The sequence below is a fragment of the Zootoca vivipara genome, chromosome 12 (genome assembly GCF_963506605.1).
Source record: "Zootoca vivipara chromosome 12, rZooViv1.1, whole genome shotgun sequence".
Lineage (NCBI taxonomy): Eukaryota > Metazoa > Chordata > Lepidosauria > Squamata > Lacertidae > Zootoca > Zootoca vivipara.
The window spans coordinates 36183993-36203476 of NC_083287.1; the positions used below are offsets into that span (position 1 = coordinate 36183993).

A 19484-nucleotide genomic window follows, 5' to 3' on the forward strand; every position below is an offset into this window, starting at 1 on the left:
TATGTCACTGAAAGTCACAGAGTACTTCTTACTGTCCTGGTTGTGGTCATTCCTAGTGGTTGGCTGCCATGGGCCACAATTGTGTTCATTCATCATTCAAGAGAGGCAAGCAAACTGCTCTACCTTACAGTATTAGATATTGCACATGACCAAATAGTGGAGATCTTGTGTGGTAAAGCAGACATTAAAGTGTAGTTCCCTATGTTGTTCCTCCACCCCATTTTTTAAAAGTCTAAAAAAGTCAAAAGTAATCTAATGAGACTTCAAATCTGAATGTAAGAATGGTGTAGAGGCAGAGGGAGGAGGAGCTGTTTAACCCTTTTCCCCATTGGTGATACCCATATTTAGGCATTCAGTAACATCATGAATCCATGGGCTAACACTAAACCCTAGACATCGACAGTGTGCTAGCCACACACACACCAGGCCAATCCTTGATGAGCATTGAGGCCTTTATGTAAGTGCATAGGGCTTCATCCATGGGGACGGGAATCCTGATTGAAAGGAGTCATACATGCACACATTATGTACTCATGTTCCCTCTCTTCAGACTAGCACCAATTGCACATTGAGTGGGAAGGTAAAGGCTAGGCTCTGCAATCTCAGTAGCCCTTCCACACATTTGTTACCCACTGAGTTTGTTTTGTTGGAATCCCTAAACTGGTTTTCTTCCAGAGGACAAGCATCTTGGAACATGATTTTGAGTGGGAAAGTGGCCTGAGGACAAAAAGATAGGAATTTCGCCTGGTTATCATTCCTCCATTTAACATTACAGCTTCCTGGGGCTGGTTTTTTGGGTGTGGGTGGCTGGCAGGTTTGTGCATCATTTGGCCCTTTATGAAAAATACATCTTCCTATGCCCACTAGGCCATAGGACCAGTGTAAGAAATACATTTGTGACATTGTTTCAGAAATCATGCAATCCAGAACCACTGGCATTTTGGCTTTAACATTAGTGGTTTGTGAAGTGTGCACAACATAGTACAAATTCTTTATGTCTCACCAATGGTCATGGAATGTAAATAACTGACATTGCAGCTTGCCTAAACGTAATCCATATAGTTATATTGTACTAACATGCACCACAGAGTTAATGCTTTTAGAATGTATCTTCCATTTCTCTTCAGATTGTTCAGTTGGCAAGAAGGGAAAGTGGTTGTTTAAAAAACACCTCTCACTGGTCTAAGCTCTGTCTGTCTGTCTCTCACACAGCCCACCCCCACCAACAACAAAGAACAACCATAAGCTATTCATATAAAGGAAAGGGTAGAATAAAGGTTGTTGGATTAAGAACTGCCCTATTCCATCTACGTTTACTTTGGGAGGCTACTGACTAGGAAATATCACAAGAAAATACAACGTATGCTTAAGTTTTGTGTGTTTAGTTAAGCCATAGTTTTAAGAGCTGGGGAGCTGCTTGCTTCTGCCAAAAAAAAAAAAAACCCACCTCAAAGTAAGCACATCTGCTCTAACTTTAAATGGGGGTGCAAGTTATGCTTTCCTAATCACAAGATATATGACATACCTGTGGTCTCCATGGATTAGTTCCTGGTTCCTAAGCGCTTCAATTCCAGTGGAATCACCGCCTGCAATGCATTGTCTGGGCAAGCCAAGCTTTTGGCAGCTGACTCCTGAAAGAAGGCTGAAGCCCAAACCATAAGAGCCATGTCATCAAACAGTTCAACTTCCTTTTTGCTGTGTGGGTGACCAGAGAAACAGCAAAGGGGCTTTTTTTATTATTGAAACCTTCTAGTTAGCAGCTTAGTTGCAGCAAGTGCATTAACAGAAAGACATACTAGCAAATAGAAGCAGGAGCTGATGCAGAGTCACTGCTGAGCAAAAATAATTATGTTCAAAAGGCAAAGCCCTTTTTTTTGCAGTAGACCACACTGCTTGAAACATTTGCATCTTCTTCCTCCTCCATGAGTGGTAGTTGTAAGAAGAGCCCTGCTGGATCATATACCAAAGGCATGTCCAATATTCTATTCTCATAGTTGCCAACCAGGTGCCTAAGTCCACAAATGAGATACGAGCACGAGAGCGCTCTCCCACTCATAATTCTTAGCAACTGGTGTTCAGAGCAGACTGTCTCTGATACTGGAGAGAGTTCCCAGCCAGCTAGGGATGAGGGGAAAATGTGGTGTTGTATGTATATAAACAAGAATCTACTGTACCTAATTGACACTTCTCAAATATATGAACTAAGACACAATTATCCATTGAAATTTGCACTTCTCCAAATGTTGTGATGCAGTTCTCCAACCAAGCAATGTACCCAATGTACCCAAAAAAGGTAAAGGGATCCCTGACCATTAGGTCCAGTCATGACCAACTCTGGGGTTGTGGCGCTCATCTCGCGTTATTGGCCAAGGGAGCCAGCCTACAGCTTCCAGGTCATGTGGCCAGCATGACAAAGCCACTTCTGGCAAACCAGAGAAGAAGAAGAAGAAGAAGAAGAAGAAGAAGAAGAAGAAGAAGAGGAGGAGGAGGAGGAGCTTGGATTTGATATCCCGCTTTATCACTACCCAAAGGAGTCTCAAAGCGGCTAACAATCTCCTTTCCCCTCCTCCCCCACAACAGACACCCTGTGAGGTGGGTGGGGCTGAGAGACTTCAAAGAAGTATGACTAGCTCAAGGTCACCCAGCAGCTGCATGTGGAGGAGCGGAGACGCGAACCCGGTTCCCCCAGATTACAAGTCTACCGCTCTTAACCACTACACCACACTGGCTCTCCCACATGAGTGGGAGAGTGCTCTCGTCCTCATATTTGTGGACTTAGGCACCTGGTTGGCCACTACGAGATGGATGACATGTCTCCTCCACTGACTATGTGGGGTGATAGAAAGCACACAAAATTCAAATTGGTCATTTTCAAATTTAAAAGGCCAAATCATGGGCAAGCTTAGGGGTGGGTCATTCCAGGTGGGCCTGAGTGAAGCCTTCCCCTGACTGGCTTCAAACTGGTCTACCACCTGCCTTTTTAAACCAGCTGCACCAAAGAAATGCTTATTGATTAAAACTCCATACATACACACACAGAGAAAATTGCAGTAAAATGATGAAGAATTTTCATGAGGTTTTTTTTTCATGGAAAAGATTCACAAATTGCTGCAGAAATTGCTGGAGAACTGAATTTAAGAGAAATGAGAAATTTGGGAGAACCAAAATGGCCAGCTTTATCCATCCCTTCATTTAACATAACTAATAGTGATTGGAAGATGCTTGCATTGTTCTTTGGGTTTTTTTTCCTGTACTACTTTTCCTAAGTGGGATTTATCTGGCTGTTACTGATTGTAAACCCTTCTGAATGTATTTGGCAATATATTTGAAATGTGTTATTAGGCTTGCATACCTGAAGCTTCAAACCACTTATTCATCTTATGCCCAGAGGGAGATATTGGAAAGCTTTGGACTTTAATCAGCAGAGCTCTCTCTGTTATTTTGACTTAAAGTTCTCCTTTAAATGTAAAGCAGTACATAATGTAAAGAACCTGTGCTGCTCATTGTATTAGCTCAAGGTAACAGAAATTATGGGACGCGGGTGGCGCTGTGGTCTAAACCACAGAGCCTAGGGCTTGCCGATCCGAAGGTTGGTGGTTCGAATCCCCGCAACAGGGTGAGCTCCTGTTGTTCGGCCGCAGCTCCTACCCACCTAGCAGTTCGAAAGCACATCAAGGTGCAAGTAGATAAATAGGTACCGCTCCAGTGGGAAGGTAAACTGCATTTCCGTGCACTGTTCTGGTTCACCGGGAGCCGGCGTTTGTCCGTAGACAGCTTCTGGGTCATGTGGCCAGTATGACTAAACTGCTTCTGGCGCAATGGAACACCATGACAGAAGCCAGAGCGCACGGAAACACTGTTTACTTTCCCACCACAGTGGTACCAACTTATCTACTTGCACTGGCATGCTTTCAAACTGCTAGGTTGGCAGGAGCTGGGACAGAACAACAGGAGCTCACCCCGTTGCACGGATTTGAACCGCCAACCTTCTGGTTGGCAAGCCCAAGACGCTCAGTGGTTTTAGGCCACAGCGCCACCCATGTCCCATGTGGGCCACTTAACGCTATGATAAACAAAGGAAATTTATCGCTCCCAAAAGAGTACAAGTGGACACTCAAGACAAATGGAGAAAGGGGACTGAGGGGCTGCCTCATGATTCTAACAGAATTTTGAGGCCAGTTAAACCTGGCTTCTTGACAAAGGCAGGTGGTACTTTGGACCAAAGGTGAGAGAAGTTCCATCTCTGATATAAATGATCTAGGTAGTTGATGAGAAATGTAGCTAGCAACTGTTTCCACATCCATGGATATACACTTCCACCATAAAAGAAGTGGCCCATTCCATCCAGTTGGGTTGTTGTTGTTGTTGTTGATGATGATGATGATATTGTTTTTAAGGAATAAACTATGGACCAAACTACAGCATACCTTAACATTAGATTAAAAGAAACATAAATCCGTTGTGCTTTTGCCTCTTGGTTCACTTCTTGAAACTTTGCTAGGTAGAAATTGAAAAAAGCTGCAGTTTGTGCACGTAAGACAGGATGTAAAAGGAGCTCTACTTATTAAGAGCTCTATATCTTGTTCAGGGGCTGAAGTATATCTTGTTTTATGAGATATTGGGTTTCATTTTGTACAGTCGGGCAGTAAATTGTCTAAAGAGTGGTTACAAGTGATGAAAGCAAGGTGGATAGTTCGTTGGAATAGTGATAATAATGTACAGTTTGTTGGGGGAATTAAATATAGCATTAGAATAAGGAAAATGTGACGGATTGGCCTGGTGGGCAAAAGAACTCCAGGGTGCAGAGAGTTAAACCCCAACCTCCTGGATAAATGACGCATTCCATTCCTGAGGGGCGGGACTGCCAGGAGTTTAAAAGGAATGGGAGGCAGTTAATTCGGTGGAGAGGGTTGTGGGAGCGAGGGAGAGTGTGGGTAGGCGTAGGAGATCTTAAAGTGTTCTGAGGAGTTTAATTGAATTATATTATCTAGCCATTGTTAAGTGAAACTATGAATATGATCTAAGAACCTGTACACATGAAACCATTACGCAATTAAAATGTCATCTAGTCTAAATAAAGCTTTCTTAAATGTTAGTGGATGTGCTTAGTTGTTCCAGATGGGTATCTAAACTCACAGAAGTGGTGTAACTCTATAGAGGACAAAACTTACCTCAGGAATAGAGGCATCGGTTTGTGTCTTAGAGTTACACTGAGGAGGCTTAGGAGGATAACCTGGGGTGCTACAAAGTTGCCAGAGTGGAAAGGGCAAACTTTTGCAGTGGGGAATCAAACTGAGTGAGACCCTTTACTGTAGGTAGGAGGTTATTCCGTCAAACAGCCTAGAGTTTCTCATGATACCAGGCCACGTAAGCTGGAAGACTCTCTTTACTAAGGAACCCAAGTAACAGGGGTTTATTTTTAGGCGGCAGGAGAAGAGGGAGGGCGGTTTCCCCCTAGGATTCCTGTGGCGCCTTTTTAGTAATAGAGAGGGAGGACCTTTTTTCGTCGCAGAAGCCTTATAACCCTCACCCTACTTGTTCATATTCTCATAGTATGGGGTTATATTATTATAGGTTCTCTGGGCACAGACTAGTAGCTACATTGTATTCCCCCCCCCCTACAAACTTCAAAACCCATTCAAACTATTGTCGCTATTTTGACTTGAAAGATTCCATTATGGAAAAAATCCTTCCAGTAGCACCTTAGAGACCAACTAAGTTTGTCATAGGTATGAGCTTTCGTGTGTGACATACTTAGTTGGTCTCTAAGGTGCTACTGGAAGGATTTTTTTAATTTTGTTTTGACTGCGTCAGACCAACACGGCTACCTACCTGTATCCATCATGGAAGAAATCCATATGTCAAGAACAGTGATCTTCAACAGGCCAAGAGATTGGATCTACCTGAAAGCCCAACCAGCAACACAGGACCCATATTCAGAATCTCATACATAAGGGGATGTAGCCCAGCAATAAACTGATGGAGACTGTCCTTCCAACAAAACAAAATGATGGTGGTAGCAACACTTCTGTGTCCCAACTAACCCATTGAAGATCACTGGCCTAGAAGTGTCAAGGGCATGAAATATGTTTCAAGTAGAGAGAACACAGCAAACCATTTTTATGGAAGGCATATTGTCAAAGTAGGAAGAGCCTCATTTAAAGGGATATGGATGAAGCAGTAAAACAGAAAGTTTATTTACCATAAAGATGTAATAGCTTTTGCAAGTAAAGAACCATTTCAAAGCCTTGGTGTACCTGAAACTCTTGATTTTTAATGACTGACATCTCCATTCTTCCATACTTTGAAAGAAAAATAAAACCAGATGTTAGGCAAAGCCTACTTAAATACATGAGAAGCTCAAGTGGTCATTTGTGATAGGAATATTTCTAAAGGTGTCAAGGAAATAGGTGGTTTAAGAACTGTTTGCAGCACCAGCTTCATTGATTCCTCAAAGATGGCATGATATTGCTACTTGCAGAGTTCAAGGTAATATCCAGCCAAAAGCTTTCCCATACCACTTTAATGATAAGGGCTTACCCCAAAGAATCCTGGGAACTGTAATTTGCTAAAGGTTCTGGGAACTGATAGGTGACCCTTAACAAATTGCAGTTCCCAGTGTTTGTTTAGAGGAGCTATGACTGTTAAAACTGTGTAGGCGTGATTTAAATGTGTGGCGTGGGTGTGAAGCAAGTTTTTTGGTTCAGCCCTAATTTCGGTTTCATTGAAGTCCAGGTTGCTATGAAGGTTGACAAGGAGTTTCCCTTATTCTAGTCAAATGTTTAAAGAGAGCAGTTCAAACATTGTATAAATAATCCTGTTATTTAATATTCAGAGCAATTTTTCATGTAGAAAGGGGGGGGGAGATCAGTTCAAACATCATGTATAGATATCTAGTAATTTCATATTCAGACCAGAATAAACTAATTTATTTCAGGTATTTGAAACTCTCTCTCTCTCTCTCTCTCTCTCTCTCTCTCTCTCTCTCTATATATATATATATATATATATATATATATATCACAGCTTATTCTTTCTGTAATTGCACTTTCATCTGCCTTACCTAATATCAGCTAAGCAAAATAATGACTCCTTACCCCCAACATGGCTATTTCTCACCCATCCTAGATTGAAAAATGCAGAAATGGAAGCATTATCTCCTCTCCCCCCCACCCCACCCCACCCAGCTGCAATTAGAAACAGCACTGTTTTGCTATAATAGAAAGAAGTAAGGAAAGGGTTTGGAAAGAAACCCAATAATTTATCATAATGCTACACAATACACACTTGGTTGGTTGGGGAGTAAACCCCATTGGATTAAGTAGGATTTGCAAATAAACATGGATGGGTATAATGCTGCACAGGATTTGTTGTACTGTAGAGGAGGAAACCAGAAAAGGTGTCCATCCTTCCTTTGCATCATTTTGTAAAATGTGGTTTCTAAAAGAAGAAGTATCTCATAATTATGAGGGCAACATACAGCGTTCCCCCTTTATCTATTTGGTCCAGTGTAAAAAAAATAAAACAAATCAGCCTCAGACATTATTGTTTGATGTTGTCTTCTGTGGGAGTAGATGAATTTACGTTTGCTTGGGAATGACAAAATGATTTATTCTCTCCAATATGTACTGCAATCCACCTGGCAGAAGTAATGTCCTATTCTGGCAAGCTCCAATTGAAACAGGCCATTTCAGCTGATAAGAATACCACACTGAGATTTGGAGGGTGGGGGTGGATAAGAGAAAGAAGCGCAGAATTTTATCACAGAATTGTTTTTAGGACATGTGTGACATAATGCATACAATGAAATACCATCATTGTTTGAACCTATAAAATAACAGACTGATTAATGTTATCGGGGCCTTGCAGATTCATTCATGGGGAAGATATCCAGAAGGTAAACAACAGTGGGAAGCTGATACTTAGCATCCTTTGACTGCGATGAATGGTCATGTTCTGCTTTCTAGCACACTATAGTGCAGATGTGACAAAAGTGTCTGAATATTGCAATATCCTATCTGCTGTATGATTATTTAGCAGGTAATAGAGCCATGACTGTTCGGAAGGCAACTTTATTAGGGCAACTCCTGCTTATAGCTCAACTGATTTCAATTAAATTGAACATCGCAGGTCCAGGGGTGGGGGAGAGAAGCAGATTACATAAAAATAAACAATGGTTTCCAGACTGGTAACCAAGATAGTCTCTTGCAGCAAAAATGACAGCCTGTCTTGTGGCACCTTCGACTAACACCTTTATTATGAAAAAAACTTCCAGTGATTAGAATTCACTTCATCAGATGCATGAAGTATTATCCTGCATTACAGACATATATTCAGAGAGGCTTTTGCAGAGCAGTGGGGTTTGAAGGGCAGGGAGAGAACTGTAAACAGCATAAATAATTGTGACATCTTATAACTGAAATCACTAATGAGAACTGGGGTTTAGGAACAGGATCAGCGGAAGAAAAAAACCTGTGTTATTATATTATGCAGGTAAAATCAGGGAACTCAGGCTCTGTTGATCAGGGTCTAGTAGGCAAATGGGTGGCTAAGTTTGTTTTTATTTTTCTCAAATGAACTCAAAAGCCACCTTCCATTTGCTTACTAACATAATGTTTTCAGATATACATAACATGTTTTTGTGTGTCTTGGTGCTATTGATATTAATTTTTGTATCTATTTTAGATGTTATGATTTATATGGAAATTGTTTCAATTTGGTTCAACTTGTTGATGTTTTACTGTTCATGGGTACTTTTGTTGTGTTTGTAATTTATGTAGGTTTTTTCATTTTGTATGTTGCCTTGAGCAGGGTTTTAATGATGCAAAGACTGCATACAAGTAAAATTATGCATGTATGTATCTACAGTAGTCTGTTAAAATATATACAGTATACTGTTTTCGGAATAGTTAAAGCATGTTACAGTCATACCTCGGGTTACAGATGCTTCAGGTTGCGTCTTTTCAGGTTGTGTCCCACGCTGAACCCGGAAGTACCCAAACAGGTTACTTCCGCATTTTGGCGCATGCGCAGAAGCACCAAATCGCAACCCGCACGTGCGCAGACGTGGCGCTGCGGGTTGTGAACGCTGTGGGTTGCGAATGTGCCTCCCACACGGATCACGTTTGCAACCCGAGCATCCACTGTCTACAGAAACATACCCTCCAACATTTCTCTGATGAAAATAGGGATGTCCCATTCCATAATGATAATTTTACTATTTATACATCTTGCTGGGTTGCCCCACCCACTCTGTACACCTCCAACATATATAAAACATAATAAAACATTAAACATTTTCTTTTTTAAAAAAAACTTCCCTATACGGTACAGGATTGCCTTCAGACAGCTCAGGGGATGGATAACTCCATACCCTCTAACATTTCTCCAGTGAAAATAGGGACATCCTAAGGAAAAGTGGGCATTCCTGGATCAAATCAGAAACAGGGACGGCTTCTCTAAATCAGAGATGTCCCTGGAAATTAGGCAGGCATTATATAAGATAGCAACCCAAGTGCATCTAGAAAGTTCCTGACTATGATGATAACAGGCCAGACTGAGGCAATTACAGATTTCTAATACAGATTCAGAGGTTCGTGCTTATTCTTCAAACTAAGCAGTCCCTCTAGACTTTTAAGAAGCAGTCTTGAACAGTCAAATGATTGTTTGAAAGCCCTTCCAGTGTTAATTAAAGGACTTGCTTCATTTAAATGTAATCACTGGTGTTAATTTTTAAAGTTCCTTCAAAAAGGCATTACCTTTAAAGGGGTGCTTTACTAACCCTGCTTATTGCAGACGCGTGTACATCTTTATTCCATTTGGGTTTCCGCTTCTTAAACAAAAGCTGCAATTTTAAAGAACTTACTCAAACTTTAGGAATCTAAGAATACATGACACTTGGGGGGGGGAATCAGAAGTTTGCCAACTTACGTGGTCAAGAAAATAACTCACGGAAACCATCCTATGGCCAAGATTGAAATGAAAAGCTTTAAACTCATGTTTCAAAAATTATTTGACAAGGCATGGTGCTTTCTCACTTCTATACTTTAAATCCAAGCAGCATTTTATTTGTGCCCTATTACATTTTGGGTGGCCAGCATGCACAATATTTAAAATGATACAGAAGTAAAATAATATTCAAATGCAAAATTGTTTAAACTTGTCTGGTACAGCAGGTCCTTCCATCATAGACAAATTTCAGGGTGGTACAAATGATGCATACACAGAGTATACGAACTGCGCACCAAGGGTTGGCCACTAGCAAGCAGCCAGTTTGGGCCCTGGTCAAGGCCCAGGAGCTCTCAAGAGCATCCTGCCCTAGACTCATCCCTACTGCTCCACAACCTACTAGCTACCCTCCACCTGGAGTGGACAGTTTGGGCTGCACATGAACTTGTGTGGTGTAGGCTCTCTTGAACAAGGAGGGAGCTACTGCCCAGCATGAACTTAGTTAACATGCATTCTATGTCTGCTAATTTTATGCTAAGCAGCCGCTGTACATATGAACCAAATCACTCTAATTCTAGCAATCATACTCCACACACCTTCCTGCCAAATGCAATGTGCAGAAGGAAGTCAACAGAGATCATAAAACAGTAGAGTTGGAAGGTATCCCAACGGTCATTTAGTCCAACCCCCTGCAATGCAGGATTCTCAGTTAAAGCATCCATGACAAATGTGGCCATCCAACCTCAGCTTAACAGCCGCCAAGGAAGGCTCCCTCCTGAGGGAGTCTATTCCACTGTTGAATGGCTCTTACTGGCAGAATGTTGTTCCTGGTGTTTAGTCGGAATCTCTTTTGTCATAACTTGGATCCAGTTCAGGTCCTACCCTCTGGAGCAGGAGAAAACAAGATTGCTCCATTTTCCATGTGACAGCCCTTGAAATATTTGAAGATGACTACAGTCATACCTTGGTTTGTGACCGCCTCCATTTGCGACCGATTGGTTTGTGACCGCCACGGACCTGGAAGTGTTTACATCCAGGTTCCGCAGTGTGCGGATGTGCAGAAGTGCTCTGTTGGCGCTTCGCGCACGCACAGAAGAGCCCCTTAGTTTACGACGAACTCGGGGAGCAAGCAGCTCCCCGGAACAAATTGCAGTCGCAAACCGAGGTATAACTGTATCATATACAGTGGTACCTCAACTTACGAAGACGATCAAGGTTTTCAGATGTCAAAGCACCGCTATGGCGCATGCACGAAGTGCAATTTCGCACTTCTACGCATGCGCCGAACACGCGTCATCCCTCACCCCAGCGCTGCGTTTCATTGGTAGAGGCAACGCCACATGTCAGATCCTCTACCAATGAAACGCAGTGCCCTGTTGGCGGGAAGAAACCCCGACAGCCACATCCTGCACTCAGCCAGCTGCGTCTCTGGCCGGCGCGTGGAGCTCGGCAGGCGGGCCACGGAAATGGCCCGCGACACTCGGAGGTGGCCTGGCTGCGAGCAGCTCCTGTCGCGCCTCAGCAGCAGACCGGCACAGCACGGCTGTGAGGTGCGGGGGCCGCCGTGAGTTTTCCTTCTTTTCTTTTTTTTAAGAGTGGGGGGGCGCGCGCCCGAGGGATCCCTGCACCAGGGCGCCCGAGGACCTTAAGACGGCCCTGGGTATAGGAGACACAAAATGGCTGCAAAAGGAAATTTACTGCTTGTATCCTAGGCATAAAATGTTGGTTCCTTTAACCAGTGGTGTACTGGTTTACAAACACAATTGGTTCCGGAAGTCTGTACTTAACCTGAAGCATACTTAACCTGAAGTGAACTTTCCCATTGAAAGTAATGGAAAGTGGATTAATCCGTTCCAGACGGTCTATGGAGTACTCAACCTGAAGCGTACTTAACCCGAGGTATGAGTGTAATTGGTTCCGGAAGTCCGTACTTAACCTGAAGCGTACTTAACCTGAAGCAAACTTTCCCATTGAAAGTAATGGAAAGTGGATTAATCCATTCCAGACAGGTCCGCGGAGTACTTAAACTGAAAATACTCAAACTGAGGCGTACTTAAACCGAGGTATGACTGTATCTTGATACTATAAATAGCCATATTTTTCTGCCCTCACCCCTCAGATGAGTGCATATCTAAGGTTTTAACCAATCTTAATCTGGCCTGATTATTGCATGTTTTAGATACATAAATCCCCTCGTGTTCAACTGAGCTTACTTCCTTGGCCTGTAGCCACTGGGGGTGGGTCATTGTGGACTGCTTTCATTTTAAAATGATTTTTTAAAAAATCATGTTTTTACTATTTTACCCTTTCAAGTAAAATGGTATTGAAAACCATACAGTCAGAAAAGTGCATGGAGTGGGGTCCATAACTCTTTAGGACCCCAGGGATTACTGATTGCTTGGTGAAGAAAAAAAATGAAACCTGCTCCCACTTTCCAACATTCTACCAAATTGCACCATTATAAATCCAGCCCTGTGGGTAGAGTCCAAACAGGATGAGTCAACCATTCTTCCTACAGTGTGCCTGTGCCTCCCAAGCAGATTGGAGAAAATGTTTTGGCAGTTGGATATAAGGATACGTATGATAATGGAAGAACCCTGTTGGCTGGTTTATCTCTCATCTGCCATATGTTGTCAGGAAAAGGATGTTCCTTGTCGGGATATAGAAATATTTTGTGTATAGAAATGGTTATCTTTGGGCTTCAGATTGCAAATGGGTGGCATTTTTATGATAAAGCACAGTTACAAAAATGTGCTGCCGCTAGTTAGTCATGAAGCAATTAGTCCAGGCAAATTAATTGCTTGTATTTAATGTGGAAATTTTAGTGCTTTGTGGCCTAGGGGATTTCCTTGGTAACTTCTGGCAATTGCCTGTCTTCAAAATAAATTGGACTCTGGCAAGGAGGCTTATTAAGGAACCTTCCCTTTCCTTGCTAGTGTAGGATGAACAAATTCCACAGAGGGTACATATTTGATCACTTCCCTGGAAGGTCTTTATTCCACAATATTATTTGTGTACCATCAGGCTGCTACTCAAGACACTGAGCCCAATAGCAGTTACCGTACTCGGGTGAAAGAAAACAACTCATTTTCCTTCCTGATTTTAAAGAGTTGTGCAATGCAGCCCAAGTGTGGCAAGGGAAGAGCAATAGTTGTTGTTGTCGACCAAACTGCTAAGGGCTGCATGTACCATCCATTGCTTGAGTACTGTTTCTGCATACGAATGCCCCCAAGGAGAATAGGTGTCATAGTCTGTGGCATCAAAAAGATAAAAGGAACTGTGATAAGAGAGGCTAACCTTGTAAGATAGGTCATAGTTGTTATCCCCAAATTGCAGATGTGCAAATGAGGCTGAGAGAGAGTGACTTGCATGATGCTAACTTAGTGAGTTCATGGCAAGTGTAGGTTTCAAACCTACACTTGTATTGAGGCATAAGAATTCATAGGTAAAATGTTGTGTTGCAAGTTTGAGATTGGGCTGGATGACCTTCAGGATGTTTTCCGAATAATGTGCTTCTATGATTATAAGAGTGGAGGATTTAGACAAGAGGTAGACTGCTGAAGTGGTTGAGTTGGTTGGACAAGTGTGGCCAGACACATTTGCCCACACTATTTGTTGGGGAGTTATTTGTTGCCATGGGAACTATTTTTAATATCTTCCTGAATTACTAGGAAGTAATCAGAGATTGTTTACAGGTAGGTAGCCGTGTTGGTCTGGATCGAAGTAAAATAAAAAAAATTCCTTCAGTAGCACCTTAAAGACCAACTAAGTTTTTATTTTGGTATGAGCTTTCGTGTGCATGCACACTTCTTCATCTGAAGAAGTGTGCATGCACACGAAAGCTCATACCAAAATAAAAACTTAGTTGGTCTTTAAGGTGCTACTGAAGGAATTTTTTTTATTTTAATCAGAGATTGTTCTGGAAGAGATGTGCCTTTCCTCCTTACCCCACCCACACCCAAGGACCTGCAGGAAGGGCCAAGCTAAGTCTGCATGTTAGAAGGAACAAATGGAGAATATGGCATTTTTTGAGGCAGACTGAGAACAAAGCTGGGTTTCTTGGGGATCTGTAATCTGCTTGCAACTGACTTGTCACCCTAGAGTTTTGATGTGGGAGTGGTGGATTTGGCAATCTATTGGAGCCTTCAAGATCCACCTCCACCAATACTCAACCTATTTATTTGTTGTAAAGAAACAAAAAATCTCCAGTTACCTCCTTCCAAAGAAAACCAAACCTGAGAAGGTACCCCTGGGACTTCTCACAGCTCAAAGAATTCAGGTGAGCACAGAGAGGGGGGAGAAATATTGCTCCGTTCACATTTAAAAGTGAACTTACTTAATTCACCCTTCCCAAAACAAGAGGTGGACCCAAACATAGCCATCCTTTCAAGTTCACACTTTTTTGCAGCCAATCATGGGTATATTAGAAGAAATTGACACTAAAATGCTGACAAATTTTTGTGAAGACTGTCAGGACTTGGAAGATGATGAGAGGCTGGTGTGTGTGTGTGTGTGTGTGTGTGTGTGTGTGTGTGTGTGTGTGAAGGATCAAAGGCAGCATTTTGAAACAAAGAGGGACGGAGAGAGAGCTGAGAATTAGCTGGTGGCTGAGTGCCTCTTAGGGGTGCAAGGTGCCTTGTTATGGAGATCTGATGAGAAGCTGTATACAGTATTTACTGCTTGCTTCCACTGATGCACTACCTGTAAATAAGCCAAATACAGCAATGGAGTCCTAAGGCTCCAGTGAGCCCTCCTCCAAGTGAAGTGGAACATGCATAGTGCTGCCTCTGAAAATTTTCACCGCTTGCAAAGTATGGAGTGTATAACAATATTATTTGCATTTGGCTTAACTGGGCCTTCATGCCCATCATCTAAAAGCACAGACAGTGGTGTCATGCAGCCCTGAATATTGTGCAACAGCCATAGCTGCCAAGTTATCCCTTTTTTTAAGGGATTTTCCCTTATGCTGAATAGGCTTCCTCGCGAGAAAAGGGAAAACTTGGCAGCTATGGCAACAGCTCATATATCAAGTTGCTGCTTTGTTTTTTTGCAGATCCAAGGCTGACAATTGCAGGTTTGCTGCCTGTTTGAAATGGTTATTTAGAAGAGTAATCATATGGCTTAAAAAATCACAGATCTGTATTTTCTCATTTTCTCATTGTTGTTTTCCCCTCTACATCTTCCCTCTCTCTTTTGCCTCTCTCGCTCTGATTCTTTCCCTGATTTCATCACTGTTCCACCCAATCTCCTGAGATCCAATTTCATTGCTTCCCTTGCCAGTTTCCAGCTTTCCAGAACTGCAGCTTTTTGTCTTCTGCTTGCTTCATCTTTCATCTGTGCATCGACATTTTTACCACATTCAAAGAAACTCACTCTTTCCTTTAAGACTAGATACATAATAGTGGAATTGTCTTCCATTTTTATTTTTATTTTAAAGATCTGTTGTCCTCTTACCACTCGGTCATCACAAGCCTTATTTCTGAAGACCTTAATACCCAGGCAACTTCATTTGGCAGTTTTTCTGATACGCAAACCCCAGGCTACAAAAGGCTATGAGGTTGATATCAGTGCTTCGAATTATGCCTGGAAACAAATAGGAAGCCCATGAAATTCTTTCAATATTGGAAAGATATATTCCCGGATGCTAGTACCAGACAGGAAAGCTTGCTCCACATTCTACACTAACCAAAGTTTCTGAGTAGTCTTCAAAGGCAGCACCACATGCAAAATATTGCAGTAGTCTGAACTGGATGTTAGTAGGGCATGGGCTACTGTGACCAAGCTGTTTCTATCCAAAGGGGGCCATAATTGAAGCACCAGCTTCAGTTACTAAAAGGCTTTCTTGTGTCACATGCATACTCCTTAAATATCCAAGATAAGGGCCAGGTCTAATAGCACCCTCAAGCTAAGGACTTTGGGGCATGCAACCCCATCCAAAACGAGCAGAGTACCATATCTTTGGTCAAAGGAGTAAACAGTTGAGAGCATCTTCATCTTAAGGTAAACGTAAAGGGACCCCTGACCATTAGGTCCAGTCGTGACCAACTCTGGGGTTGCGGCGCTCATCTTCATCTTACCTAGCTTTAAAATGGCAGTGGAATTAGAGAAAAGTGAGCATTACAACCAGAAATGCCCTAAATACGAGACTTTGGGGCTCACAATAAGGTGGTTGGTTACTTTTCAGTCAAGACTGAAAAGCATCTATAGGAATAGAGCCTCTTTACTAATACAGTGGTACCTCCAGTTACAAACACCTCTGGTTACAAACGCTTCAGGTTACAAACTCTGCTAACCTGGAAGAGCTACCTCGAGTTGAGAACCTTGCCCCAGGATGAGAATGGAAACCGTGTGCCAGCAGCGCAGCAGCAGCAAGAGGCCCCATTAGTGAAATCAGTTTCAGGTTAAGAACAGACCTCTGGAACGAATTAAGTTCGTAACTAGAGGTACCACTGTAGTGTGAAATCACAACACAGGGTGTTTGTATTAGCACAGGTTGACATTGTCAGCACAGCAGTAAGGGAAGATGCAAATACTTAGGTACCGTATAAACTGTGGGATGTTTAAATTGGTATAATTTGCTGCCTAATTTTGGAGTGGCAGTTTGGCAAAAAAAAAAAAAAATTAAAACCCTACTGTTTCCTGGAAGGGGAAGTAAAACAAAAAGAGAAAGAAGATTTGTTCTTTTAATTAGTAAACAAAATATTTTCTCCATTAGCTCCCCAGTAGGTCCATGGAACTGGCTATGGTGATGAATGCTATTGTGTTCTGCGTTCCTGCCCTTCCAGTTTGTTCTGGAAATTTAGGGTGTACATGTTAATTCTGAGCTAGATTCCAAGCAAATCTTATTCACACATTTACATGGACATTGACAGATTATGTACTCCTCATTTCAGTTGCATTATTGAACTTATTCTTCATGTTTTAAGTACAGTCCTAGGCTCTGTTTGTGCCACATTATATGTTATGGTGCATATTTAATATTCATTTTCTCATGTCTGACAACAATCCTCCCCACTCACCATCACCAGATGTGAAAAGGAGTGGAAGGGAAACCGTTGCCACATGAAGGCTAAGTCTCCTCCGACTCCATCTTCTGGTTCCCTGCAAAATGGTGAGTCCAGTCAAATCAATAAAATTATCTCCAGGCAATTTTGTGGATACGTTCCTTTGCTTATTTATCTCATTCCCTTGCTTGTCTCTGCAGATACTTGGACTGGGCTAGGGATTGGATTAGCTTTCCTGTTGATTGAAATTGCAGTCGCTGTTTCATGCATCCTTTCAAAGAGGAAATTGCCAAGAACGTAAGTGAAGTCTTTCATTGTGTACAAAGAAAATCAGGCCCCGGTGTGGAACAAAGCAGAGGGAATAGCAGCCCATTTTCTTAGTTCAGCTTTTTAATCCTGCCTCAGGGCTGTGCACCAACAAGAATACTACAAAAGTTTTTCAACCCTAGACAACTTCAAGTGGGTATAAGGGTCAAAGGGGAATGAGTTGAAACTTGAATGCTTGAGCACGAGTGCTTTTAAAGACACATTAAAGCCCCATGCTCGTACAAATTCAACAACATCGATTTTAGGGGCAGTTTCAAGGGTTAGTCGTGTTATTTTGCAAAACCTTTCCAAAGGCAAATCAAGCAGCAAACGAACACTAGCTTCCATAGTGTCAGGGACCAGGAGTCAAGTGTATCATCATGGGGTGATGGAGGCAGCGACTCCAAACCTGAAACAGAAGGGCACACAGGGCCAGCCCCAGAACCACTGTTACCAGATGAAACTGCATGGCTGTACCCACCACCCAAGGTTATGGCACTGCCTTCCTCTAACTCTCCAAAGAACTTTACTGCAGAAGGCTCAGGAAGACCCGAGGCTCCTCTACAGAAGTAGGAGGTGACTGGAGAAGGGCTGGCCCCTTTCAATACAGCAGCATCTTGCAGCACAGATGCTGCTAGCAATTAGACTGCTAGCAGTTAGTCCTACTGCTGCAGAAGGACTCCGTTTCAGCTTGTTCATTGCTGGAGCAACATCGGACTTCTATATCCCCAGAGCACTGCCTGAAATTTGCTCTGCTTTATTCTCAAGCCATGCCAGTGTGTGCTGAATTGAGTCTGTGTGCAGTCTCCATGCCAGATGGAACTCGCAGTCAGCTTTGGTCATGCTAGTAATCGGAGAGTGTTTCATACCCTGGCACAAGCATAAGTTTCAAGGTTCAATCTTCTGTATCGCTGGTTGAAAAGATCTTAGGCGCCCAACTGGGAAAGACTAAGATACTGGCAAACAACTCCCAGTCAGAGTACACAAGACTGGACCAACATGATCTGGTTTGACATGAGGCAGTTTTATATGTTTGCACTTACTTAAGGAAGGTATGGTCATTGCAGGTCATCTGTTCTGCCCTACTCTGTTTTAGTTTCCTTTTTTAAATTTCCCCCTCTGTACACAGCGGGTGGCGCTGTGGGTTAAACCACAGAGCCTCGGGCTTGCCGAACAGAAGGTCGGCGGTTCGAATCCCCGCGACGGGGTGAGCTCCCATTGCTTGGTCCCAGCTCCTGCCAACCTAGCAGTTTGAAAGCACGTCAAAGTGCAAGTAGATAAATAGGTACCGCTACAGCGGGAAGGTAAACAGCGTTTCCGTGTGCTGCTCTGGTTTGCCAGAAGCGGCTTTGTCATGCTGGCCACATGACCTGGAAGCTGTACGCTGGCTCCCTTGGCCAATAACGCGAGATGAGTGCCACAACCCCAGAGTCGGTCACAACTGGACCTAATGGTCAGGGGTCCCTTTACCTTTACACCTACCTTAGGTTATATCCTTTCTGCATAATCAGTAAAATAATGCCTCAATCTCTCAGCCTAATATACCTCAGAGTTGTTGTGGGGATAAAATGGGAAGGGGGGAGTTGTATGCACAACTTTGAGCTCCTTGGAGGAAAGGTGTGATATAAGTGTGAAAATAATAAATAAATAAAACATCGAGCTTCAAGAGGTATAGAAATATGTGCTACTGCGACAACTTGAGCATGTTTTCATCAGTGCTTGATAAGTGAGAAGAAGCACAGGTGCATTTATTGAGCAAAAGAATTGTGCAGAAATGCCTTTTGGAAATATGGGATTATAGTGTAGGGGAAAATACCAGGATATTTCTTCCTTTAGCTTGTTTCTAATCCCCCCCATTTATGGTGGGGGGCTGGGGGGCAATGGGAACTATGGAATAGGGCTTCTGTGAGTTGATATTGAAGTGTGTGTGAAGTGTGTATCAGACAAGGATATGGAGTATCATCATCACCAAGGAGGTTACTTGCTATATAGAATTAAACTTGCAAAGGACTCTTGACCTCCATGATGTCAAAATATAAATTCCAAGTGTGTAGGACCAGCAGCATTGATAATTTCAGAAATTATTTCCTTTGAAGTTTCTTCTGTACCTCAGAACAACATCCAGCTCAGCAAAATTTATAAGTAACAGAAACCCAAATAAATCTATGCACATGATAGTGCTCTGATGGCTTGAGGCAACTGGCTGGCGAACATAGCACTGTCACT

At 42.6% G+C, this 19484-nt stretch overlaps 1 protein-coding gene across 6 annotated transcripts in view; it reads left to right on the plus strand.

Annotated features, from left to right (window-relative positions):
• Positions 1–19484, plus strand: part of MALRD1 (MAM and LDL receptor class A domain containing 1) — a 258550-nt gene that overhangs the window by 212397 nt on the left and 26669 nt on the right. For all 6 annotated transcript variants that reach the window (XM_060280800.1, XM_060280803.1, XM_060280799.1 and 3 more), the window contains 2 exons: positions 16977–17059; positions 17153–17249. In XM_060280800.1, the coding sequence (XP_060136783.1) occupies positions 16977–17059; positions 17153–17249 (180 nt within the window). The remainder of the gene's footprint in view (positions 1–16976; positions 17060–17152; positions 17250–19484) is intronic.